The sequence below is a fragment of the Apodemus sylvaticus genome, chromosome 13, assembly GCF_947179515.1.
Source record: "Apodemus sylvaticus chromosome 13, mApoSyl1.1, whole genome shotgun sequence".
Classification (NCBI taxonomy): domain Eukaryota; kingdom Metazoa; phylum Chordata; class Mammalia; order Rodentia; family Muridae; genus Apodemus; species Apodemus sylvaticus.
The window spans coordinates 92,394,980-92,421,967 of record NC_067484.1 but is presented as its reverse complement, the minus strand read 5'-3'; the positions used below and the strand labels follow the sequence as shown (position 1 = coordinate 92,421,967).

General features: G+C 45.3%; 1 protein-coding gene and 1 non-coding gene across 2 annotated transcripts; one reads left to right on the top strand and one right to left on the bottom strand.

Annotated features, from left to right (window-relative positions):
* Window positions 1-457: 457 nt before the first annotated feature.
* Window positions 458-600, bottom strand: LOC127664249 (small nucleolar RNA SNORA48). The gene has a single exon (XR_007973115.1). It is a non-coding gene; the product is annotated as a small nucleolar RNA SNORA48 (small nucleolar RNA).
* Window positions 601-3,378: 2,778 nt separating this feature from the next.
* Hrh4 (histamine receptor H4) lies at window positions 3,379-22,214 on the top strand. The gene is made up of 3 exons (XM_052155510.1): window positions 3,379-3,628; window positions 11,640-11,803; window positions 20,238-22,214. Exons 1-3 carry the CDS (start codon window positions 3,436-3,438, stop codon window positions 21,054-21,056), a joined length of 1,176 nt encoding a protein of 391 aa, XP_052011470.1. The 5' UTR covers window positions 3,379-3,435; the 3' UTR covers window positions 21,057-22,214.
* Window positions 22,215-26,988: the final 4,774 nt, after the last annotated feature.

The window sequence follows — 26,988 nt, the reverse complement described above, 5'->3', positions numbered from 1 at the left end:
TCCCTAGTAGCTGTCCTTAGTGGTAAGATGAGCCATGGACATCAACACAGGATCCTGCTACTACATAGCCGTGTACCCAGACATCTCAGGTTGGAACTTCACTATGGTCCCAGTTGGTGGGACAGGCCACTCACTCACAATAGGCCACTCCTCTCCACCCTCCAGTCTACAGCTCCATCTCTATTCATAATGCTCAGGCTGCATTTTCTCACCCATCTGACCACCACATACTTGCATATTGTGGTGGTTCCTGCTGTAGGCTGGGCATGTGGCTGGCAGAACCCTGGGTGACTGCATCCTCCATCCATACTACATGGTGTGACGGCAGGTGGGTGTCTCTGGCCCATCTGTGCTGTGCATTGGTGAGCAGGTCTGTAGATGGCATGGCGGACCACAGGTCTCTGTCTTCCCCCTCCCTAGCTGTGCTGCCTGGATTTGATTTGATTGAATTTGATAGATTTGAGTCCTAGGCATAGGACAACTTTGACCATCAAACCAGCATCAAACGAGGATGAACAAAGTTCTGCCACCTGCTCTGTCCCTGCCTGATGTAAGAACACCACCACCGATAATGTGTTTCTTTGCCCATTGCCAGGGGGTCATGTCTAGCTTTTTAAAACAAGGGTTTTAAAATGGGACCTCATAAAATTGCAAAGCTTCTATAAGGCAAAGGACACTGTCACTAGGACAAAATGTTAACCAACAGGTTGAGAAAAGATCTTTACCAATCCTACATCTGACAGAAGGCTAATATCCAATATATACAAAAAACTCAAGAAGTTAGACTCCAGAGAATCAAATAACCCTATTAAAAATGGGGTTCAGAGCTAAACAAAGAATTCTTAACTGAGGAATACTGTATGTTTGAGAAACACCTAAAGAAATGTTTAACATCCTTAGTCATCAGGGAAATGCAAATCAAAACAACCCTGAGATTCCACTTTACACCAGTCAGAATGGCTAAGATCAAAAACTCAGGGGACAGAAGATGCTGGAGAGGATGTGAAGAAAGAGGAACATTCCTCCATTGCTGGTGGGATTGCAAGCTGGTAAAACTATTATGAAAATCAGTTTGGTGGTTCCTCAGAAAATTGGACATAGTACTACCTGAGGACCCAGCTATACCACTGCTGGGCATATACCCAGAAGATTCTCCAACATGTAATAAGGACACATGCTCCACTATGTTCATAGCAGCCTTATTTATAATAGCCAGAAGCTGGAAAGAACTCAGATGTCCGTCAACAGAGGAATGGATACAGAAAATGTGGTACCTTTACACAACGGCATACTACTCAGCTATTAAAAACCATGAATTCATGAAATTCTTAGGCAAATAGATGGAACTAGAAAACATCATCCTGAGTGAGGTAACCCAATCACAAAAGAACACACATGCTATGCACTTGCTGATAAGTGGATATTAGCCCCAAAGCTCAGAATATCCAAGATACAATTCACAGACCACATGAAGCTCAAGAAGGAAGACCAAAGTGTGGATACTTTAGTCCTTATTAGAAGGGGGATCAAAATACCTATGGCTCACAGCCAACCAATGGGCTGAGCATAGGGTCCCCAATGGAGGAGCTAGAGAAAGGACCCAAGGAGCTGAAGAGGTTTGCTGCCCTGCAGGAGGAACAATAATATGTACCAACCAGTACCCTCAGAGCTCCCAGGGACTAAACTAACAACCAAAGAGTACACATGGAGGGACCCATAGTTCCAGCTACACATGTAGCAGAGGATGGGCTTTTCAGACATCAGTGAGAGGAGAGGCCATTGGTCCTGTGTAGGGGAATGCCAGGTCAGGAAAGTGGGAGGGGGGAGTTTGGTAAGCAGGGGGAGGGGGGATGGAATAGGGGGTTTTTGGAGGGGTAATGAGGAAAGGAGATAACATTTGAAATGTAAATAAAGAATCTAATCAAATATATATATATATGGTTACATTGATTTCAGTGGACTGATTTGTTTATTTATTATGAGTTGGTTTTTTAGCTTGTTTCTTTTTGTTTTTTCCAGACAGGGTTTCTCTGGATAGCCCTGGCTGTCCTGGAACTCACTCTGTAGACCAGGTTGGCCTCGAAATCAGAAATCTGCCTGCCTTTGCCCCCCAAGTGCTGGGATTAAAGGCATGTGCCACCACTGCCCAGTTCCTAGCTTGTTTCTTGAAATGCCTAGTATTAGTTGTAAGTTTTACCTCTTTGGGTTGGATTATTTTATGGTCTATAAATACTCGTCTCTTCTATTTTTTTGAGGTACCTTCTAACTTTGTGGTACAGGCTAGCCTGGGGTTCAGTACGTAGCCTGATCTGGCCTCCTCTCATCCATCCTCCTGCCTCAGTCTCCTCAGTGCTGGGCTGAAGTTCATGCACCGCCTCCGTATACCCTTGAATTGCATTTTGGGTTGCATTGAGCTTATTTGAAAACAATTTGGTCCCCATAGGTTTTGATGTTAGGAATTGCTGAACGAAGACATGCTCAGTTTGGGGCTGAGGAGGCTTTTTTGAACGCGCTGAGCAGTGGTTGGCACTTTCGTCTCGCCAAGGGGAGCAGGCACAGTGCAGCCTTCTGTTATCACTGGGTAGGCACGACTCCCTCTCACCTTCTCAAATACTCCCGTGTACTGCCCACACACTTCCTCCATACTCTCGGGACTTGATCCCTGCCATCTCCTCTGGCTTCTCTCAAGTTTACATCCTTCTCTGGTCCTGCGGTTCCCAGCTGCATCCCCTCCGCTCAGAGGCTCCGTTAGACTTCTTGTCTTTATTTCCCTTCTCTGACCAGCTCTGAAGACTCCTGCACACATCTTATAAGTGTCTGTCTCCCAGGAAGCCCTTTGTCCCCCTCTCCTTCCCCCCCTCCCCGAGACAGGGTTTCTCTGTGTAGCCCTGGCTGTCCTGGAACTCACTCTGTAGACCAGGTTAGCCTCGAACTCAGAAATCCGCCTGCCTCTGCCTCCCAGAGTACTGGGATTACAGGCGTGTGCTACCACCGTCCCGCTCCCCTCTCCCTTTATATGTTGTTTTAGAGACAGAGTGAAATTTAACCCCTAGTTCCCTTTAATGGTCAGAAGAGAATTCTTAGTTGGATCTTTCTTATTTAAAAAAATGAATTTCACCCAATCCCAGCTTATGGCCCATAAGATGGACAAACTACGTTTTATAGATATTATATATTATCACTCACTACCTGGGAGATGGATGAATATTTTGCAATGCTTAAGACAAAATATTTCTCTGTTTTGTGGAAAGATTTTTCAGTGTCAGTTAAAGGGAACTTGCCACCACAAGGTGATGGTTATCAATAACCAGGAAGTAGTGTGAAATCAGCAGTAGGTTTGAACATGTTGTTTTGAGTAGGGACTGTATATAAGAGGTGTCTTGCTAAAACTACCTGGCCGAGTGGATCTGCTGCATTGGCCCACCATTTGCTGTGATGCTGGGGTCTAACAGTACTGGCAACTTGTCACGAGCTGCTCAAGTTTCTTTGACATTTTTAATGTCCCTATTTGCCTTGGCTATAATGATAGGCAATGCTGTGGTCATTTTGGCCTTTGTGGTGGACAGAAACCTTAGACATCGAAGTAATTATTTTTTTCTTAATTTGGCTATTTCTGACTTCTTCGTGGGTAAGTTATTTATCTTTACTTAAAATTATCAAACTTAAAGTCTTGTAATTCCAGGGACTGTGTGGATTGGAGGGGCCAAGAAGAAAAGTTAAAATGTTAGATCTCTGGGAAGGATATGGGTGGCACTTTAAAAGAAATGCTACACGTATGGCTATTAGGGGAAGTTTTATCTGAAAACAGTTTTTTTGTTTTGTTTTGTTTTTAGAATAAATGAATTCAGAATAGTTCCAAAATTATTTTAGTGTCACAGTTAGGTTATTTTCAGAGATATTTTTAATTTGTTTAGAATTATAAGTACTCTTTCTGTAGTAAGTATGGTTTCCTTTGTATCCAGTATTGAAGTCATAAGAATCATGTGTCTGCTGGAAGCCAGCATGACCAAGAAGTGGTATGTGCAGCGGGCCGGGGCCGGGGTCAGGGCTGGGGACAGGGACAGGGACAGGGATGGGGACAGGAACAGGGATGGGGACAGGGCCGGGGACAGGGACAGAGTGGTCAGTGTACTGTATAGCATGGACACAGTCAACAATCAGCTGCGCTACATATGACAGAGTACTAGAGCATCATGTGATCGCAAGAGTTCATAGAAACCAGGTTCCTCTTTCTTTGAAAACATTTTTAAAAAATCATTTTTGCTCCCTTATTGTTATCTCTTCTGTGAGACGGGTGCTCTGCCTGCTGGGTATTCTGCTTCCCTCTCTTCATGATGGTCAGATAGGGCACTACAATACTTCAGAGGACCGATGCATCTCATAGGAGCTCCTAGGAGACTGTCTCTTGCTATAGTCACATGACTTTTCTTCATGCTACTTAAAGCTTGTGCTTATGATAAAACACAATTCAGAGTGCATTTTGTTCATTGCCCAAAACACAGTGGTCACTCAACAAATGTTAGTCCCCTTCTCCTTTGATTTCTTGGCTGAAATGTTTTGACTTGGATTGAGTTCACCAATGTTTCTATCATGCACAGTGAGTGTTGAGAGAGTTGGGCACTCCAGTACTATTAGGTAACCAGAAAATCCATAGGAGTGGGTTTGTCTCTTTCTTCAGTGGCACAGAGTGTAAGATAATTTCACAGAACCTTTGGGTGAGATGGGAGGCCCCTTGATGATCCACTGTGTTCCATGGACACTGAGGGGAGAGGGAGGCACACTTGGTTATAGGACTGTGCCATCCCCAGAGCTGAAGATGGGGAAGAGGGTGCCAAGAATCAGCCGTGGCACAGGTAGCGATTGATGAGTGTGTGCTGCAGGCTGGCTGCTGTACAATGGCTGGATGGAGGGAGCTAGGGCTGAAGCTGGATGCGAGCCTGTCACACAGTAACGTCAGGACCTAGTGGAGTGCACCAAGCAGAAATGGCAGGCCACAGGAAAATGCAGCTCGCCAATTATTTACTTACTTACTTATTTATTTATTTTTGCTGACAGTGGTAGAAACTAAACCCAGGGGTCTCATCATTAATAGGAGAAGTTACATTGGCGATATACATATATATATATATTATATATACATACATATGTATACATATCTAATGTGTGTATATGTATGTATAAATATATATGTACATATGTTTATATGTGTATGTATAAATATGTTTATGTGTGTGTGTGCTTTAATTAAATCAACAATTTTCCCACTCCTTGCTTTAATTCTGTCTTTCCAGCTAACAGAGATCTGCAGTTACAGGTCCTTCTAGATTGTTCTCTGCGCTCACATCACATGTGTAAATGTACAAGTGTGTGTAAGCACAGAGAGCAGTCTGCTGTAAGGGCACAGATCTCCCTTTCCCTCACAAGATTTTACAGCCTTTAATAACACTCAGCACTTAAAAGAGATGTTAGCTACACTTTGGCACAGCGAGAGGGGACCCTGAGGAGCCTGTCAGTAGGAAGGGGTGAGGTGAGGAGGGGTGAGGTGAGGAGGGGTGAGGTGAGGAGGGGTGAGGTGAGGAGGGGTAAGAGAGCCTGGGACTGGGAACTATCAAACCAAGACAGCTTCAGAGCAGAACCAGTGTCTCTCTGTCCTAGTTCAAGAGAGGCATCAAGGACACACTTCCATCGGAGACTTGAGCACCATAGCCAGGAGACGTGGCCTGTCGCCGAGAAACAGCTGTGTGGATGTGGTTGTTTCCTAGACTTGCTGCTCCTCCCCCTGCATGAGAATGGACAAGGAACAGCTTTGTTTCTGCTGACAGAAGTTGTGGGCAGGCTAAACAAGCTTTTTTTTTTTTTTTAATGTTTTCATGCAGACTGAGTGAAGTGGTCCATGCCTTTATTCCTATCTCCCAGGAGGCAAAACCAGGCAGATTTCTGAGTTTAAGGCCAGTAAGGGCTACATAGTGAGACCCTGTCTCAAACAAGACAAGCCAACAGTTGTGTAGATGTGTCTGTGTTTGTACAAGCTCCTTCTTGTGTGTGTGCCTGCACATGTGCATATGTGTGTGCATGAAAATGGATGTGTATATGTACATGTAAAGCCAGAAGACAACCTCATGTGTCATCCTTGGGAGTAGTAGTCACTTCCTTCGCGGCAAGGTTTCTCATTGGCCCGGAACTTACCAATTAGGATACACTGTCTACTTGGAAGAAAACCACTTTACCAACTGAGCCCAAGAGCCCTGTGGCGTGTGGCAGTCTTGTCCTTCACGTTTCCTCTGCCCTGACACCTTCTTCTGGAGATTCCCTTTAGCACAGCACTCACCATGGGACAAGAAATGGGACAGTCCCTGAGAGCTTTGTGTAAGAAGGTCTGAGTTTTCTGTCAGTGTGCCCTCCCTTGCTATCCTCTCAAGGGTGAACTCTGAGTCTAGGGGGACGCATGAAGGAGAGGTTTTCTGTAGCTGGAAGCCAGACACTTATTATTATTATTATTATTGTCATTACTACTACTAATTTTATTTTGGATTTATTGATTTTAGTGTGTGAGTGAATACCACGCCTTGGCAAGCATGTAGTGACTGGAGGAGAACCTCAGGAATCTGCTCTGTCCAGCACGAGTCCAGGCTTGCCAGCCATCTTGCATTCATCCAACCCCCAAATTACTAGGCTAGCCATCTTCGTGGTTAGACCAGGCTCTAGAGCTGTGGAGCAATGACAAACAGCTTGGGTCCTCAGACACCTTTGGGACTGTGGTCCCTCCTTGGCTCTGTGTACTTTTTGAGGTTTTTGGAACCAGACCCTGTAGAGACTCTAAATTTGTGGTAGCCATGTAGCTAGCTCCCTACACTGAATTTGTTATAGAGAAGTAAAGACGTAGAAGAGCCTGTGAGCCTGCTGTGCTGGACACCGTGCCAGTGAGACACAGAAGGGCCTCGCATGGTGTGCTCTCATCTGAACGCCATCACTTGTGGCTTGAAGGTGAACTATCCCTCACAGCCTCATGTGTTTGAACACATTGCCCTTGGCTGGAGGTGCTGTTTGGAAACGTTATAGAACCTTTAGGAGGTGGGGACTTCCTGAGGAAGTATGTCATTGGGGGCAGGCCTTGAGGTTAGATATCCCAATCTCACTTCCTATGGACTCTGATTCCTGACTGTTGACACCGTCCTATTTGCCTGTGACCTCTGTACCCCTTTAAACTGTGAGACAAAATGAATCCAACCACTCTTACATTCATTCTTGACCAGTATTTGATCAGAATAATATGAAAAGTGACTAGTACACTATGCATATAGATATATAAGGAAATGCCTATTAAATTGGTATTGTGTGACCAATGTTTTCATCCATGGGTATTTATAATCAGCCATACGGTGGACAGTCATAAAAGTCTCTTCAGAGGCAAAATATAGTTGATGTCAACAAAGCCTGGAACAATTTTTTATAGGGTGGGAAGTTTTTGTTTGTTTTGCATTACATCTATATATGTATATCTATATGTATCCATATCTATATCTTTACATACCAGTTCAGTTCAGGATTTCTCTCTTGTCTTTTGTATATGCTCAGACTACTGTAACAAAGTACCAGAGGCTGGGAAGTTTAAACAATAGGAATTTGTGTTTTTACACATCTTACAAGCTGAGATATCTCAGGTCAGGATTCTACCAATTTGGTTCCTAGTAAAGTCTCCCTTCCCTGTGGCCTTTTCTCTGCATCTTCACATGGGCTGGCCAGGTACGTGTGAAGAAAGGCAAACTCTGTCTTGTCTCCTTTTATGTGGCTATCAGTGTATTGAATCGGGGCTCCACCCTTGTGGCACGTTTACCCCGAGTCTTTCCTTTAGGTTCTGTCTCTCAATGGAGCTGCTTTGAGAATGTCAGAGCTTCAGCGTACAGAACAGGGAGCACACAGTGTGGCCTCTCTGCACTCAGTCATCCAGCGTCTCTCTCTACTCCTCTCACCCTTTGCTTGCTGTTGGCTTAAGGAGGCAGTAGCAGTGTTTTAGCTTGCACAGAGGGCAATAGCACAATGGTGTTGATTTTAAAGCAAACCAGGTTTCCACACCATCTCTAGTTTATTCATGTAACAATTACATGCTTCAAACAAGCAAATAGACTGGCAAGACCTCTTGCCCTCCTGATGTGCATATGTATGTGTATGTATATGTATGTATGTATGTATGTATGTATGTATGTATGTGTATGTATATATGTATGCTTTCTACCAATGTGGGCAGGGCACTGGGGAGATGTAATATACATCAAAAATAAGTAAAAGTATAGCACCTTTAGAGGTGATAATTGCTTCAGAAAAATTCAGCAGGATGAGAGTGGGAGAGAGGGAGGGAAAGAAAGAGATGGAGGGAAGGAGTGGGGTATGAACTGTCAGTTTAAAACTTGAGAGCCAGGACTCACTGAGAAAGACATCTAAACAAACAGAAGGGGCTGCTGTCTGGGAAGAATATGACAAGAGAAATGCAGTTCCAAGGAAGTGAGTCAGAGGCTGCAGTGAGGAGGTAAGGGGCAGCTGGCAGGGGGCACCGCCCATCTCCGGGGCTCCCCCTCGGCTTCATTCTCCTCTCTGCCCCCTCCTCCCCCATCTCCCTTTGCCATGCTCTTTGTAATACAGCCTATTCGACTTCCCTCGCTTTTTTACACACACATGCCAGAGGCTTATTGCTCTAGCCACGGAAAAGGCCTTGCAAACTTCCAGAGTCAGGGAGATATTCCAGATCTACTTTTTGGAAACTGTTTGGAATTATCCACAGGCATCTCCATTGTTCCATTGATAGCGGAACTGAGAGTAGGCCATCTACATCAGAACACCATGGAGACAGCAGGGCTTACCAAAACCAAGGGTTCAATCCCCAGTCTGCAGGCCTGGCTGCCTAGCCAGATTACTGAGCTGTGGGTTCAGTGAAAGGCTTGCACGAAAGCAAGGAAGCATGTGACACACACACATAAGCACACGCACACATACATACACATGTGCACACATGCGCGCACACGGGAACACACACACACACACACACACACACAGAGAACAACAGAATAGCGTGTTCTAGGCCAGCTATTATTTAGCAGTTTCTAGAAACCTTAGCACATCTTTCCTCTTTCATAGAATTCAGAAAGTACGGAAAAGAGTTTAACTCAGATCTCTCTCTTTAGTCTTTCTTTCTTTCTTTCTTTCTTTCTTTCTTTCTTTCTTTCTTTCTTTCTTTCTTTCTTTCTTTCTTTCTTTCTTTTGATTTGGTTTTTCGAGACAGGGTTTCTCTGTGTAGCCCTGGCTGTCCTGGAACTCACTCTGTAGATGAGGCTGGCCTTGAACTCAGAAATCCGCTGCCTCTGCCTCCCAGAGTGCTGGGATTTCAGGCGTGTGCCACCACCGCCCAGCTTCTCTCTTTAATCTTGAAGTCAGTAGCATCTAGCCATTACTCACTTCTGTGGAAGAAATGAGTACAGAGGTGGAAAGGATGCATGCCGGGAGCATTGAAAGTCACATGATAGTCAAAGTGTGAACGTCTCAGTTCGAGGTGCTTTGATTTACCTCAGGCAATCTTGGAGCTCTACTTTGTGCCATAGTTGTCCCTCCTGCCCTTGCCCCAACTGATGATATGAAAGTCACCACAGGGACTCTTATTGATCATCCAAAGAACAATTGGTAGCATTCACCTGTAATCTCAGCCCAAGGCCCAGAAGAAGGCCAAGGCAGGAGGATCATGGGTTCGAGGACAGTCCAAGCTACAGTGCTTTCAAGGGCAGCCTGGGCTAGATAAGAAGACCCTGTCTCAATAAACCGACTGTACCCCATAACTGAAACACACCTAGCAGACTATTTGAACTACATATGGGAATGGAAGACAGGTTTGGTGATACAGGCCTGTAATCCCAGATACTGGCAGGGCAGGGGATGGGGCTGCTCCCAGTAGAGAGATAGAGAGGGGATGGGGGGGGGGGGACTGACTGGGATGTGAATGGTCCTGTGGGAGGAGGACAAGAGGCAGCAATGAAGGAGATAACACAATAAAAATATCTTCATGCATGATAATGCCATGGTGCAACCCTTTGTTTCATACATTTTATATGCACAAAAATACAAAAAAAAAAAAAAAAAAAAACAAAGTTTCTGAGAGTGTAAGTGTCACAGGGATCACAGCACCCAGAGAGCTTCCAAGGATGACGGTGAGGAACCAGGCAGAGGTAAGCGGTTCCTCATGGTTCCTCTTTTTCATAGAGAAAGGCGGTGAGGAGGGAGCATCACGTGCCTAGTATAGGCCGAGACCAGATCTCCAGCAGAAAAACACGAAGAAGGAAGACATTCTAGGAGGAACAATGTTTCAAAGAGAAGGGGATGCAAAAATCAGAGCTGCTGCGGGAGGGCGGCCAACCGCCATGTTTAGGTTGAACCACAGAGAACATTTGGATGCATTGTGATGGAAGTGGCTGGAGATAAGGTCAGGACCCCTAATTTATTTGGGAAGTGATAAGGAGCACCCGCCGGTAGCTTGCTCATGACAACTATTTTAAAAATAACATTTAAAGAATGCATAGGGGATATTAGTCGTATAGAGCTTGGCAAGATACCCACAATGTTTATATCTAACATTGTTGGCATGCTATTACTACGACAAAATGTCTGAGACAGATAACTTAGAAAGAAACAAGAACTTCCAGGGACTTAACCACCAACCAGACAGTACACATGGAGGGACGCATGGTTCCAGCCGGATGGATAGCAGAGGATGGCCTTGTCAGACATCAGTGAGAGGAGAGAACCTTGGAACTGTGAAGGCTTGTTGCCCCAGTGTCGGGGAATGCCAGGGCAGGGAAGCTGGAGCCGGTGGGTTAGTGAGCAGGGGGAGGGGGCATGGGATAGGAACTTTTCGGAGGGGAAACATTTGAAATGTAAATAAAGAAAATGTCTAATAAAAAACTTAAAAAAAGAAAAGAAAGAAAGAAACCATTTAGGTCAGCATTCAGCAGTTTGAATCCAAGTTTGGGTGGCCTATTGCTTTGGCTCCTGATGTTGGTGGATAGTTGGGAGCACGTGTGTGAGTGAGCACTACATCTAGAGTGGGGAAGCGGAACCTGGACTCTGCATTTTTGTTCCGCACATGCTCCAGTGAGCTAACAGCCTCATACTTGACTCCACCTTTACAGGTCCACAACTCCTACTGGTCCTGCCATGCTGAAGATTAAACTTTTCCATAAGCACTTCTGAAGGAGAATTATCCAAACAGTAACAATAAGTGAGCTATATTCAGGGGATTTGGACACGTCATTCTATGGTGTATCCATTAGAAAATATCTTTTTTTGTAGTCAATGATGTGTATGGTTTTTAAATATTTAAAAAGCTGATTATATGTGTGTGTATGTGCGTGCATGCACATGTGTGTGCATGTATATGTGCATGTACGCATATGTGTGTGTGCATGCATGTACATGGGCACAGTGGTACCATAGCATGCCATGTTATGCATGTGTAAGTTAGAGCCCAATATGCAGGAGTTAGGTCTCTCCTGTGCCGTGTGGATTTCAGGGATTTGTAAGTTTGGTGGCAAGCATCTATAGTCACTGAGTCATCTTGCTGGTCCAATATTGTTTTTTTAATTCATTTCCTCCTTGTGCAGGTATGATCTCCATCCCTCTGTACATCCCTCACACATTGTTTAACTGGGATTTCGGAAGTGGAATCTGCATGTTTTGGCTCATTACTGACTATCTTTTGTGCACAGCATCGGTCTACAATATTGTCCTCATTAGCTACGATCGCTACCAGTCAGTTTCAAATGCTGTAAGTCACAACATTTATTCATTTTTCTTAGAAGACAGCAGTTGTAAATTCTGGGTCCCTAAGCCTGTATTGTGCCTAAATCTGTACTGGGAATATTGGGGATGAATCCCAGGGATGAACTTCACTGACTTTTATTCTGTATGATCCGGTTAACTCGATCAGTGTTTGAAATGGGAAAGAAAGTTCCAAAGAAAATTCAGGGTTCAACATGAGGAGTGCAACTGAGTCTCCGGTAGCTTGGCTTTCTGTGAGATTCCAATCTCTATCCCATGGCTAAGGTGCAACCTCAATATTTCTCTCAAGATAGAACTCTGTGGGCAACTAGAAAGAATCCCTTAGTGAATGTGTGAGAAAATCGATTCTGAACCCCCCAAAGAGAAGATGGTAATATAGTAGGGCCAGCTTAGGATGCACGGCAAGAAAGCAGGACTTAGACAAAATCTGGAACAGCCTCAGCAGTGAGTTAGCAGCAGCTTTCTTTCTTTTTTATTGAAAAAGGAAGTAAAAACATTTTATAATAAAATTGAAGATTTACATGGAAAATATTTCTGATAAAATTGAAGAAATATATAGAAAAACACAATAAAATTGATTTCATGGAAAAATATACACATAAAATGGTAGGCATAAAATATTTCTAAGTTGATTGAAAGTGGAATTATAAACATTTTCTGATAAGAAAATTCACATGAAAAATGTTTCTGTTAGTCTATGCCTTTTTATTGGGGAGTTGAGTCCATTGATATTTAGAGATATTAAAGAATAGTGATTGTTGCTTCCTGTTATTTTTGGTGTTATTTTTATGTTTGTGTGGTTACCTTCTTTTGGGTTTATTGGAAGATTACTTTCTTGCTTTTTCTAGGGTGTAGTTTCACTCCTTGTGTTTTCATTTTCCATCTATTGTCCTTTGTAGGACTGAATTTGTGGACAGATAAACCATGTAAATTTGGCTTTTATCATGGAATATCTTGGTTTCTCTATCTATGGTGATTAAGAGTTTTGCTGGGTAAAAGTAGCCTGGGCTAGCATTTGTATTCTCTTAGGGTCTATATGACATCTGCCCAGGATCTTCTAGCTTTCATTGTCTCTGGTAAGAAGTCTGGGGCAATTCTGATAGGTCTGCCTTTATAAGTTACTTGCCCTTTTTCCCTTGCTGCTTTTAATATTCTTTCCTTGTTTAGTGCATTTGGTGTTTTGATTATTGTGTTCTAGGAGGAGTTTTTCGTCTGGTCCAGTCTGTTTGGAGTTCTGTAGGCTTCTTGTATATTCATGGACATCTCTTTCTCTAGGTTAGGGAAGTTTTCCTCTATAATTTTGTTGAAGATATTTACTGGCCCTTTAAGTTGTAAATCTTTACTCTCTTCTATACCTATAATCCTTAGGTTTGGACTTCTCATTGTGTCCTGGATTTCCTGGATGTTTTGGGTTACAATCCTTTGCATTTTCTTTGACTGTAGGGTCAATGTTTTCTATGGTATCTTTGGCACCTGCAATTCTTTCTTCTATCTCTTGTATTCTGTTGTTGATGCTTGCATTTATGACTCCTGATCTCTTTCCAAGGTTTTCTATCTTCAGGGTTGTCTCTATTTGTGATTTTTTTCATTGTTTCTACTTCAATTTTTAGATCCTGGATGGTTTTGTTCAGTTCCTTCACTTGTTTGTGTTTTCCTGTAATTCTTTAAGGGATTTTTGTGTTTTCTCTTTAAGGGCTTCTACCTGTTAATCCATGTTCTCCTGTATTTCTTTAAGGGATTTTTGTGTCTCTTCTTTAAGGGCTTTTACCTGTTGACCCATGTTCTCCTATATTTCTTTAAAGGAGTTATTTATGTCCTTGAAGTCCTCTATCAGTATTATGAGATGCAATTTTAAATCCAACTCTTGCTTTTCTGGTGTGTTGAGGTATCTGGGACTTGATGTGGTGGGAGAACTGGGTTCTGATGTTGCCAAGTAGCCTTGGTTACTATTGGTAGGGTTCTTGTGCTTGCCTTTTGCCATCTGGTTGTCTCTGGTGTAAGTTGGTCTTGCTGTCTCTGGCTGGAGTTTGTCCCCCCTGTGGTCCTGTAAGCCTATGTTCATACTCCTGAGAGACCAGCTCTCTTCTGGCAGGGTCTGTGCACAGAAAGCTGTGGAGCTGCCTGGCTCCCTGGTGCAAATGGTGGCCAGAAGACTCCTGTCTCAACTGCTCCACTGATCATATGCCCTATGTGCTCCTAGCTGTTCCACTCCAGAGAGAAGGTAGAGATCTCACCTCCTCACTCAGAAGTGAAAGTGCTACTGGGAGATCACTCTAGCAGCAATTCTGAAGACAAACCTCTCAGCAACAGGATAAAGAAGAAAATAGGGCGTGTGTAGAAAGAAGCCACAAAAATACGATGCAGTGATTTGTGACCTTAAAAAAACAGAGGAGTGGATCTGGGGGAGAGAAAGGTGGGGGAGACAGAGAGGAACAGAGATTCTTATCTTTCACCTTGTTTGAGGTTTGCTGTTTTTCCACTGTGTATAACAGGCTAGGCTGTCTGTAAACTTCAGGGCATTCTTGTGTGGCTAACTCCAATCTCCCCTCAGGAGTGCAGGTGTTCTAAGGGCACACTGCTGGAGTCTGGCTTTTCATGGGTTCTGGGGCTCTGGACCCAGGTTTCCAGGCTTGCCTGACAAGTGCTTTCCACTGAGTGAGCGCCCCAAACCTTATTCTCCACCTTTGACTTTTTACTGTTGGATTTATTGTTGGATCTTAGGGTCTCAAAGCTTTGGAGGACTACTGTATGCTCCCTTTTACTAAGTGCTAAGATACAGAAAGACGGAGGCGTACCCAGAGATATATGTGTCGAGTTCTACTGGCCAAATGGGAATGTTGAGAGGACTGGCATCCTCCTGCCTGACCCAAGAGGACAAGAAATTAAATTAGATAAAAGATAAACTGTTGCAATGAAGAGATTCTAAAATACTGTTGTTTAAGAAAGACACGTTCTTTTGCTTTCACAGAATATTCTGGAAAAATGTAGACAGTTCCACTTCAGGACATCAGCCTGGGACCTCCTGGCCCCTGACATTAACAGGGTGACTCTGCATGTTAAAGGTTAGGAAACAGCAAATATTTATTATCCAGGGCCCAGTAATCATTTTTTATTTTTATTTTTGTAGTACTTGTGGTATTTTCAGCTATGCTGTTGAGAGTTGAACACAGAAGACCTAGATGATTTGTGCAGTGTGTGGTGGTGGTGTGATGGTGATGGTGATGGTGGCAGTGGTGGCAGCAGTGGCGGTGCTCTCTCTCTCTCTCTCTCTCTCTCTCTCTGTGTGTGTGTGTGTATGTGTGTGTGTGTGTTGTATTCACCCTAGTTTTGTTTTAAGAAATTTTCTGGCAGTGAAGGCTGCCAATTTCTTAAGAGTTCTTAGGACTCCATGCCTAGGAACAGAGTTGAGTGCAGGGCAAATCCTACGCGTGAAATAGCATCAAAAATGGAGGGGCAGGGTGGTTAAGAAGGCACTTGGACTTTGTTGGGATAAATCCAAGACACCTGAGAGCTCTCAAGCAGGGTTCATGGGAAACTCAGTTGTGCCCGAAGCTATAAATAGAGGAGGGTGATGAAGATGGGCCACGTGTAGTGGAATTTCCCCCTAATTGATTGGATAATAAAGACAACAAGAAGCCAATCACTGGGCAAGGAGAAAGCAGGTCTTCTGGGTCCAAGAGAGGAAGAGGGAACACAGGAGAAATGCCCTTTTTTGGGTGGCGAGGAGCATCTTGGAGATTGGGAACTGTTAGATCTGGTAGCAGAATCCACCAGAATCTGCCTCCTGAAGATTTCTGACAGAATAGTTAATGAGTTTAGGGCAATAGATTCCACGCCCAGTGGTTGTGTCATCTGTTGATTCTAAACTAAGATCGTCTGGTGTTTTCCCTGTTGCAGCAAATTAACTGAGCTCTAGGGGAAAGCTATCCATGGTGGCATGGATGGGTGTAAGTGTTCCCCCAGCTAGCTGTAGAAATTTGGGAGTGTGGAGCTGTTTGGCAGCTGCTATCAGAGGGGACTGAGAGAGAAATTTCGGAGCTCCGGAGAAGCAGACCAGTGTTGGTAAGAGAGGCATTGACGATGGGGGAAACATGCAGTCTCGGTCTCGGGCTATGTACCTGACTGGGAACAGACCTGGACAACAGGCTGCTGCCAAGCCGGCGATGGCATAGAGAGAGTAGGAGTTAAAGTGTGCTCAGGGTAAAAGTCTGAAGAAAGACTCTTCCTTTGCCTTCGGATGAAGAAACTTTGCAATGAAATCTAAGCCATGATGGAGTGTTGGGGGACCAGCTGGGAATCCCTAGTGCAGCACCATGGTATGTGTGGCTAAAAAAGGCTACAAGTTCAACACTGGGGGCCTGCCCTCTCTGAGGTCTCTGGGAGGGCGTCCTTGGCTTTCTCGTGGGCCATCTTCGGCTTGGAGAAGCTTCACTACAACTCTTTCTTTGCTAACACGTGGCCAAGGGTGAAGGCTGACAACTTGGCCCAGGCTGGGCACCTAGTGCAGTGTGGGCTGCGTGACAAGAATCTCCCGTGAGGATGAGTGGACGGTGGCGGCTGCCCAGGGGCCGCCGCGCTGCTGCAGCTGGGGGCTCACAGGCGGAAATCAGAGGGAACTGGTGGGTTTTCTTTCTTTTCCCTCTTCTTATAAGGACCCCAGTCATTACTGGGTCAAGGTGATCCCAAGTCCAACTCAATGCCATCCTATCTTAATTACATCTGTCAACACCATGTTTCCAAGTAAGGACACATTCACAGGTACTTCTGGATAAGATGCGGTAGAACTCCTTTGGGGACTCAATTCAGTTGACCGTAAGAGCTTACCTCATTATTAATACCAGGAGGTTCCAGAGGGCCTTCCTGTCTCCCAGATGGAACAGGACTGACTGAGCTTTTGGTCGTTTACTGAGGTAGGGAGTGAAGTGGGACAGGAAGCAGTAACCACGAGCAATGTACGTGGTTTGTAGAAGGCGAGACTGATTTCAGAGAGGCCGCTGCAGTCACCTGGGCCTGGATTCCAGCGGCACTTGAACAGTCATCTGTCGAGAATGCTCCCCAAAGATGAAGACATAATGAGACTGCCTCCCCCTGCCCAGGGCCCTGGGGTGTCCGTGAGCTCCACTGACCTCATGCAAAATAAAAGAGAGAAGCATCTCCAGCATACTGCTTCATATCATTACAAAGGATCCACAGAGCAATTAAACTCAGTGCAGGCTTATGACCATCAGGGTATTGTCCCCGTCTCTACAACCATTAGACTTAGTGCAAGTGACAGATTAATTAGTGTCATGAGAAGTGGGAGGTGGAAGAGAGGGCTGTGTGTGGAAGCTGTGATCAGTATCGTGGGCCGTCTTACTTCTGAACTTATTCTCAGGAACACCAGCAGTCTGGTGTATGTGTGTGTGTGGGGGATGGGGGCCCATATTTCTTTATAGTTAAAAAATTAAAAAAAAATATTAACCACTTCCCTCTTACCGACAACCATTGGCATGCGTGTGCAGTAAGCCAAAGGGCCTCCCTGCTTCTTGTTAAAAATGTGAAAACATGCTCCAGTGAGGATTTTAAACTCACAGAGAAAATAAGATCCAATGAGAGGAGGTTGCTGGCACCTCTTTTCTTGTGGATGGGGCCATGGGAGAAACCTGAAATATTTGAGATGGAAGGAAGCATGCGGATTGCACAGAAGTCAGAGAGATTGACGGCCCACAGGATGGAAGCAAAATGGCAGCCTCTTTTTGTACTTGCTGCTCTTGCAGAGGACTCTGGTTTGGTTCCAGGCATCCATACTGTGGCCCACAATTATCTGTCACATACCTTCAGTCCCTGGGGATCAGATGTCCTCTCTGACCTTTAGGAGCACCCCCCCCACACACACACACACGCAGGCAGAACACCCATACACATAAACATAAATAAGCATCAAACCAAAAACCCCATCTTGGTTCTGTGACAGGCTTGCACTCCCAGGAGTCAGAACCAGGAGGACCTCAAGTTTAATGGCAGTTGGGGCTGTCTGAGGAATTTGAGCTCACACTGAGTTACAGAATGAGTTCTTGCCTTGAAAAGGAAGGGCCAGGATGTAGCTCAGGAGTATATCATTTTCCTGGCATGGGCAGGGCCCTGGATTTGATATTTTATTAGATATTTATTCCAGATACAGAGCAATTGGTCTTTATGTGCCTTTCGATTTTAAAAGATGGTTTTAAAATTGACACAAAGATCACAGAGGATAACACTCACTCATAGACCCTAACTTCATTTGTCCTTGTGGAAGTTTGACTTTGTCACCCTCAGACAGCACACACACACACACACACACACACACACACACACACAGATATACACACAGGCAGACACATACATATAAACATATATACACACATAGGCACACACAGACATACATATAGAGACACAGAAACTAAGACACACACAAAGACATACACATAGACACAGAGTCACACAAACAGATACATAGAGACACAGAGACACACAGGCAGACACACAGGTAGACAGACAGACAGACACACACGTACACTGGCACTTGCTGCAGTCATGTCTCTCAACATGGCTTCTCTTCACGGTTTTGGCCGTGATGGAAACACTTAGAAGTGTCCTGGGAGTGTTCAGAAACACAACATCACTCCAGCGTGGCTGAATGCCTTCCTATGTGCAGTCTCTTGGGAGTGGTGCAAGAGTTATCTCTGTTGTCGGCCTCACCGTGGGGTTCCTGTGTAAACAGCTGAGTATATTCTTCCTGGGTGTCAGGATCAGATAAGCCGTGACCTTTGCTTTACAGGTATAATGCATGCTTTATGCATGCATTAAAACTGTGCATGCATTAAATACTGTGCCCATGGTGCAGAATGGGTTTTGCCCTGTAATGTGGTACATGCTTTTCTCTACACATTAATCTATATTAATTCTCACACTGACTTGTGTTTCATTGCAGAACACTACCATGTTCTAGGCTGCAGGTTGAGAACTGTGGAGAGCACTTTCAGTTCCAATAACTGTTCAGATTAGAGGCAGGAAAAATACCTTCCTTCCTCATTGTTTACTTGTTTCCTTCTGCATGAGAATACACATGTGTGCATGCATGTATGTGCTAGTCACAAGTACCATCCCTGAGGTACTATCTACCTTTTTCATGCGTGTGTATGCATTCACTCATGTGTGAACAGGTGCCATGTGTGTGCATGTGTACATGCAAGTGTGTGTAGAGGCTAGAAGGCAATGTTAGTGTCATCTACACCTTTGAGGCAGGGTCTTTCTTTGGCCTGGAGCTCACCAATTAGACTAGACAGAAGGCCTCAAGGATCCACCTGTCCAGGCTACAAATTCATGCCGCCACACCAGGCTTTGAGAAAACTGCTTTCTTATCTTAGATAGTATCTGTGGCCTTGCTATGGTGTTCAAATCTTCACCTTATGGTTTGCTGATTTCTCTTGAAAATTACTGAGAAAGTGTGCGCCGACATCGCGTGAGTTGATGTAGCTCTTGCATATCCCTGGAGCTTCTTTTTTATTTTATTTTTTAAGTTAGCCATAGCTTTTTTTTTTATTAGATATTATCTTTATTTACATTTCAAATGGTATCCCCTTTCCTAGTTGCACCTTCAAAAATCCCCTATCCCATACCCCCTACCCCTGCTCATCCCCCCTCCCCCTATTTCCTGACTTGTATTTCCCTATTCTGGGGATTGAACCTTCACAGCACCAATGGTCTCTCCTCTTACTGATCTCTAAAATGGTCATCCTCTGCTACATATATAGCTGGAGCCATGGGTCTCTCCATGTGTACTCTTTGGTTGGTGGTTTAGTCCCTGGGAGCTCTGGGGGTACTCTTTGGGTATATATTATTGTTCCTCCTGCAGGGCTGTAAATCTCTTCAGCTCCCTGGTTCCTTTCTTTAGCTGCTCCATTAGGGACCCTATGTTCTCTCTGTTGGTTGGCTGTGAGCCATGGGTATTTTGATCCACTTTCCAATAAGAATCAAAGTATCCACACTTTGGTCCTACCCATAGCTTTTTTAAAAATATATTACAAGTATTCCACACCTCATTACTTTAGTTTTTACCCTCTGAACATTAAGCATGTAAAAGTAATTTGAATCCAATACATATGCCATAAAATATTTGTTTAAAACTCAGAAAACACCCTACCCTTTCCACTCAGTTTTAATTTAGTGTGGAATTGCTAAAGTCAAAAGTTCTTTTTAGGCTTAAAAGCTTTTTTTTTTCCATTTTTTATTTTTATTTATTTATATTTTTTATTTACATTGCAAATGATTTCCCCTTTTCTGGGTCCCCACTCCCCGCAAGTCCCATAAGCCCTCTCCCTGGAGCTTCTGAGTGACTGTGGGGTGCCCCACGCACGCTGTGTGTTTTCATGAGACCAAATACGTTGTCTGGTTTCTTGTAGGTGTCTTACAGGGCTCAATACGCTAGTGTCGTGAGGATTGTTGCTCAAATGGTGGCTGTTTGGATACTGGCTTTCTTGGTAAATGGCCCGATGATTCTGGCATCGGATTCTTGGAGGAACAGCACGAACACAAAGGAATGTGAGCCTGGCTTCGTTACTGAGTGGTACATCCTCGCCATCACGACGCTCTTGGAATTCCTGCTCCCTGTCATCTCGGTGGCTTATTTCAATGTACAGATCTACTGGAGCCTGTGGAAGCGCAGGCGTCTCAATAGGCGCCCTAGCCAGGCCGGATTCATCACCACCCCTTCCAGTGACTCTGGACACCTCCACAGAGCTGGCTTGGCTTGCAGGACGAGTATTCCTGGGCCGAAGGAATCAGCTGTGTCCCTTCATTCAGAAAGTCCACGGAGAAAGAGCAGTTTCCTGGCGTCCTTCAGGACTCCCATGAAGGGCAGTATCATTGCCTTCAAAGTAGGTTCCGTCTCACGATCAGAGAGCTCGGCACTTCACCAAAGGGAGCACGTAGAGCTTCTCAGAGGCAGGAAGCTAGCCAGGTCGCTGGCCATCCTCCTGAGTGCCTTTGCCGTTTGCTGGGCTCCATACTGTCTGTTCACAATCGTCCTTTCGACTTACCACAGAGGGGAGCGCCCCAAGTCGGTTTGGTACAGCATTGCCTTTTGGCTGCAGTGGTTCAATTCATTTGTTAATCCCTTTCTGTACCCTTTGTGTCACAGACGTTTCCAGAAGGCTTTCTGGAAGATACTTTGTGCGACAAAGCAGCCAGCACCGTCACAGAACCAGTCAGTATCTTCTTGAGGAGAATGGCTTCACGAGCACCAGCTTCGGTCTCTGTCCTCTGAACCGGACCTGAGCTTCCATCTTGTTCTGTCCGCTCAAGCAAACGATGCACAAAATGTAATGTTTGAAAACTGTAATAAAGACTCACCACGTGCAAGTCAGTGGAGCACGAGCCGACAGCAGCGTAGGGACCGTGAGAGTCCGAGAGCTGCAAAAATACTGCTTCCCTCCGTGCTCTCTCTTTCTTGATACAACTCTAGCTGTGTTACCCTCTATTCTTTCTGCACTCAGTGTTTTCCCCAGTAGTGTTAGTTTCTTTTTCTGTGTGTGTGTGTGTGTGTGTGTGTGTGTGTGTACAGGCAGGTGCATGAAGATTGCTAGGATTCTAAGCTCCACCCCCCAGTTACCTGGCAACAGCCAAGTATGCCCCGCCCCACTGTTACCTGGCAACAGCCAGGTAGGTCTGTCCAGCTATAAAAGGGGCTGTTTGCCCCTCCTCCTTCTCGTACATCGCGTATTCTCTCACTCTCAGCTTCTCTGCCCCTCCTGGGCTCCTCTCTCTCCTCCTCCCCTCCCCCCTTTCTCCACGTGGTCATGGCGGCCTCTGCTTCTCTACTCTCTCCTTCTCGCTGCCTTTCTCTGCCTCTACTCCCCCCTTAACTCCCCTCCCTGTGCCCTGAATAAACTCTATTCTGTACTATACCATCGTGTGGCTGGTCCCTCGGGTTTGGGGGGGGGGGAGGGAATGGATGCCTCCGCCTGGGCCCGCTGAGGCACCCCTTCCCCCACACCGCCTAGAACATATTTTCACCTCTTTCTCTTTTTTTGATCGCAACACAGATGGCTTCAGAGGCCAGAAGGGGGTGACAGACCATGTGGAGCTGGAGTTACAGGTAGCTCTGAGCCACAAAACGTGGGTGTTGGTAACAACCTGGGTCCTCTGTAAGAGCAGTCAGTGCTCTTCCTTGCTGAGCAACCTTTCTAGCTCCAACTTTCTGTTTTCCACATTCTGGTCACGTTAATTTGTTTAGTTTGAAACATCATTCCTTAAAGAAATATTAGGCAAGAAGTGAGCCCAGGTTAGCTCATGGGTTTTTCTAGCTCTTCCTCCCATGATCCCAGTAGGAAGGAGGCATGGCTTGAGGGACAGGGAAGTCACCCGTATTTGAAAGCTTCTCTTGTCCCTCCCCCCCCCCCCCCCCCCCCCCGTTCCGGGCTTCTTTATCTCACCTACAACTTATCTTGGTGAGAATATGGGTGAGAGGAAGCCGGCGTGGATGGCACCATGTGGCCAAACTACACCCTGACATCTCTGAGCCAGTGGACGTTGGTAGTCACTTACAAATTTAAAAAAATATGTGTATGGATATTTTGTCTACTTGTGTGTCTGTGCATGCATTGCGTGACATGCATGCACCTAGTGCCAGTAGAGGCCAGGACTGGGATCAGAGCCCTGGGAACTGGAGTCCCAGATGATCATGCGTCACCACGTGGGTGCTGGAAACGACCTTGGATCCTCCGGCACAGCGGCTGCTTCTAGCTGCCGAGACACCTCCAGGCCCAAATGCTGGGCTTACAATAAAATATTCTTGTGCTTATTTAGTGTGTCATGGACTTGTCTGCCCAGTGCTTTGTGTTGTCAGGGCTCTGCGAGTGTCCTTTACTGTATGCTGAGTGTACTTTAGCTTTCCTGAGGATCCTATGTTATTATTTCTATGGTATGTATTATCCCTTCTTGTTTTGATTATTACAGTAATCCATGATCGCCTCAAACTTGTAATCCACCTGCCTTGGCTCTCAAGTGTTAGGATTATAGATACAACTATTACCCCTGATGGACTTAGATAAACATTTTTTTCCTCTCTCAGAATTCTATGCTGAAGTTGTCATGAAATTTCATTTCACCATTGTTAACTCTATCCCTCCAGAAAGCCATATCAGGATTTGTTCTGTGACTTCTGAGAATTCTTGTACAATTTTAATAATTTTCATATTTCTTAGGTCTTTTAAACTTTTTGCCTTTTAATTTGACTTTTTAGGTTAGCGTCTGAGATACCAGGCTTCCTTCTGGTGTCTTTATACACATGGCCTCTTACATGCTGTCTCTACTAGGTCCACTTAAAACTCAGATCAATTCAAACACTAAAGCATGAAGACTTTTAAAGTACATGAGTGTTCCAGACCTAATTTTGTACAAGTTCACACCTATGAAAGTCAGGGTTAGTTAATATTAGTTATAGTTAATATTAGTTATAGTTAATATACATTCTAAAATACCTGAGCAGTGAGCTAGCATAAGCGCACAGCTCTCTCCTGAGGTTTCTATATGTCAGCTGCCTTTCTAACACTAAGTTAGTAATTTTAGATTTTATGTGGTTTCTGAGGGCTCAGCCGTCTATGGAATGCAGTGGTCTGTGAACACTTCTCTCAGCTGGGCCTTGGGGAAAGCAGAGTCACATGCATGCATTTTCTAAAGTGTACATAACGGATGTATAAAGGATGCTGGATTCCACTCTACCTAAGGAGCTGTAAGATGCTGACACCTCCCAAAAAACCAGAAAACACTGCAAATTATCTGTGATGTGATACTTTGACAATCACAACCATTCTTCCATTCTTGAGGAGCTGGGACATGAGCAGGAGTAGAACAGCAGTGCTGTCAGAATTTGGAAAAAGAAACACCTTCCAGTGGTGCATGGATGTATTCCTTAAACGTGCTCATTGCGACTCCATAATGCATCACCCACTAAGTGCAAATAAACGCATCGCCATGACTTGAATTCCGCATCAGCTTCACTCTGGGCTCTCATGTCTCAGGCTTTCTGCCTCTCTTTGCAGCTTCTGCCTTTTACAAGTTGTAGCCTTTCCCACTGACAGTGATTTGCTCTGTCCTGTCCGCTGCTGCCACTGGGCAGTGAACGGGACACCTAGTTCTGAGCCTAGTCCTCAAGAGGCTGGCACAAACCGGTTCTCTCCTGAGTTTCCCAGCAGGCTGTGCTGCTGGAGGATGAGAGGTCACATGGACCAGAATCAAGCTGTGCTAATCAAGGGTGCCTTGAAGCAAGCGGTCTCTGGTGGGCTCAGCAGCTCCCTGGAAGGACATCTGAGGCAACAGGAGGCTGGCCTGGGATGGCCAGAGGCTCCCTAACACTGCCAGGGCTCGTTCTTGGAGTGATGGCTACTCAGCTATAGCTATCTGACAGGAGAACATCCATTCCACTACGCATAAAACCGCGCTTTGGACAGTAGAAGCAATAGGTAGGACTGCCAGGACTTAGTTCCGTGTTGAGTGCTAGAGGAGAGGACACAAACATTATTATGCAACTGTAAGCTTCACAGAAAGGTCATGGCTATTTCTCTACAGGAGTGTATCCACTGCACGATGATTCAGGAGCAAGGGCCATTGATTTCAGAATTCCATAAACTGCACAATGTAAGGAGGGCTGGGAAGCTCGTGGGAGTGGAGATGCATTTTGTGGTGGATCAGGGGGAGCATGGAGCTACACAGCCCTCTCCCTCAGTTACCTCACGCACCAACGCCTCTACTCAGCTCTACCTACGGATTGGTGCACGTGGCTCAGTGGTCAGGGTGCATTTCAGAGGACATTCACACCCACTCCCAGCTGCTTTCCTGAAGCGGGGCTTCTGCTGCTCTGCATAGCCCAGAGCTGCTGATTTTCTAGTCTCCGACCTTCTATCTCAGCGTTAGGAGTGCTGGGGTTCCGGAGGTGTACTCCTGAAGCTAGCTTGTTTTCGTGGGTTCTGGGGATCAAACACAGGTTCCCAGCCTTGTATGACAAGTGCTTCTACCCACAGAGACATCTCTTCGGTCCATGTAGCCATTTCTTTATACGTTTGGCTGTTTACTTGGGAATAAGAGGTACCACGTTTTCGGGAAGAGCCTACTTTATCTCTCACTTTATATTTTGTCATTGCCTGTTCCCTGTTCTGTGTAGAGACCAAAAACATTTGAACATAAACGAAGACTTCCTGCAGAAAAAATTCAGGGCAGTTGTTGAAACATTTTTTTTTTTCTGATGGACAGCCTGACCTAAAGTTTCTAATAGTCAAGAGAAAGATGGAAAAAAAATGTACATTTTCCTCTACAGAAAGCTGTTCCTTGCAACTCAGATGACACACAGTTTTTAAGTTATTGTTGCATCCTTTCATTTCCTGGGTTCAGGGCGTCCAGGTCGTGGCCCACGGGGTGGTTACATGATTGATCGAATGTTCTGTCTTTCCTGTCCTCTCATTTCCAGACCTTAATTGGTTTGAGTTTGCTGGTGACTTCTGGGCTTTGTTCCCCTGGCATTTATAGTCTGGAATTTTGTGAGCTACACTTTCACACTGCTTCCTGGATGGAGGGAAATGTGCTGGATTGAGATAAAGGCCGTGAGAGGGTCATCCCTGGACAGCATGGTACGCAGAGGCCTTGCCTTTAAAGAGCTTTATATATGGTCTGTCACAGAGCCGACAGGCGCGTAAATAGGAGTGTGCGCCCAGGTGGGTCATCGTTTCTTTAATAATGATCTTGGAGGGCTGCAAGGGCGTAGCGCCTCTGTGACCATCCTGCTCCAGTGTGGCCCAGCGTGGCCCTGTATCTTTTCTGGCAGCCAATTAGAGGTGCTATTTCGTGACAAGACTTTCCAGTAGTTTCCTGGAAGTCTCATAGACAAGGCTATGATGAGCACGCTGAGGATACAGTTTACACGGCCAAAGACTGTGGGAAGCCATCCTGAGCTATTCGGACTAATGCTTACTCATGGCCCTAAGGTGGTGGCTGCTAAAATATAAGAGCAATTAACTAGAGCCTCTCCTTGAGCTATCGGTGTGAGGAGATTCCGAGAATACCACGAGATGTTCCTGCCCAGTGTGAGAAGATTCCGAGAATACCACAAGATGTTCCTGCCCAGTGTGAAAAGATCCCGAGAATACCACAAGATGTCCCTGCCCTAACCATGGAATGTACCTGCCGGCATTAACTCCGGGTGTCCTCTCCAGATGACCAGATGACCTCCTCGCTTGCTTCCTGCTTCAACCCCTAGGGGTGTCTCTGCCCTTCCCTCCTTTGTCTGGTGTGAAGGTTATTTCCTTCTCTGTAAGCCTTAAAACCCACTTACCTCCCCGACATTAAATGAAGCCTTGACATAACCCAGACTGACTTGTCTTTCTTAGCATGCTTGGCTTCCCTTTTCTCTCCCCCCCATTTTTGACCCTCAGGTAGTGCCTCTTCGGGACCCAGGAATAACTGGACCTGCTGGACGGGTCATAGTGGCGCCTGAACAGGGACCCGAAGTACGGTCAACTACTGGACGACGGAGGAGAAATCCCGGGAAAAGGAATGAAGGACCCCACAGACCGTATCGCTCGTGCGTCGCTGGAGGGGCAGATAAGTGGCCGAACAATTGTCGTCCGATTGTCATGGGGAAACAATTATGAAAAGAGGCTAAAGAGGCTTGATTTATAGGAGAAATCAAGCAATCATTCAGGGAGAGAGGAGTAAGAGTTAAGAAAAAAGATTTAATTAAGTTCTTTTTGTTTTGTCATGATAAATGTCCTTGGTTGGTTTTAAGTGGACCTGATATTTACCCACCAGCGTGGAATAGGGTTGGTAAAGAAATTAATAAGATTTTGAAAACAGGTACAGGTGAACCAATGTCTGATACATTCTTTAGTTACTGGGGGCTCATTCAGAGTGTGAACGAGGACCCTGCTGAATATTGCCTCTGCCCTTTGTCGCGGGCAGCTTCTGTGACCTTGCTTTCCTCTAAAAAGAACTCTCCAAAACCTTCCTCAGTCGTTATAGACAGGTCTGAGTGCCCGCCATCTGCTCCTGTAACTTCTCTTTATCCTCCGCTCCCGAGGGACCCATCCCTTGCTGATATGCCATTAAGTTAAGAGACACCCCCCCACCCCACCCCCTCGGGGAGAAAGCCAACTTGGAGGAGAA

Excerpts from the sequence above, each read along its gene's own strand:
- Hrh4 (XM_052155510.1), top strand. The coding sequence starts at position 3,436 with ATGCTGGGGTCTAACAGTACTGGCAACTTGTCACGAGCTGCTCAAGTT. Across the intron at positions 3,629-11,639 it reads TATTTCTGACTTCTTCGTGG|GTATGATCTCCATCCCTCTG; the intron begins GTAAGTTATTTA and ends CTCCTTGTGCAG. Across the intron at positions 11,804-20,237 it reads ACCAGTCAGTTTCAAATGCT|GTGTCTTACAGGGCTCAATA; the intron begins GTAAGTCACAAC and ends GGTTTCTTGTAG.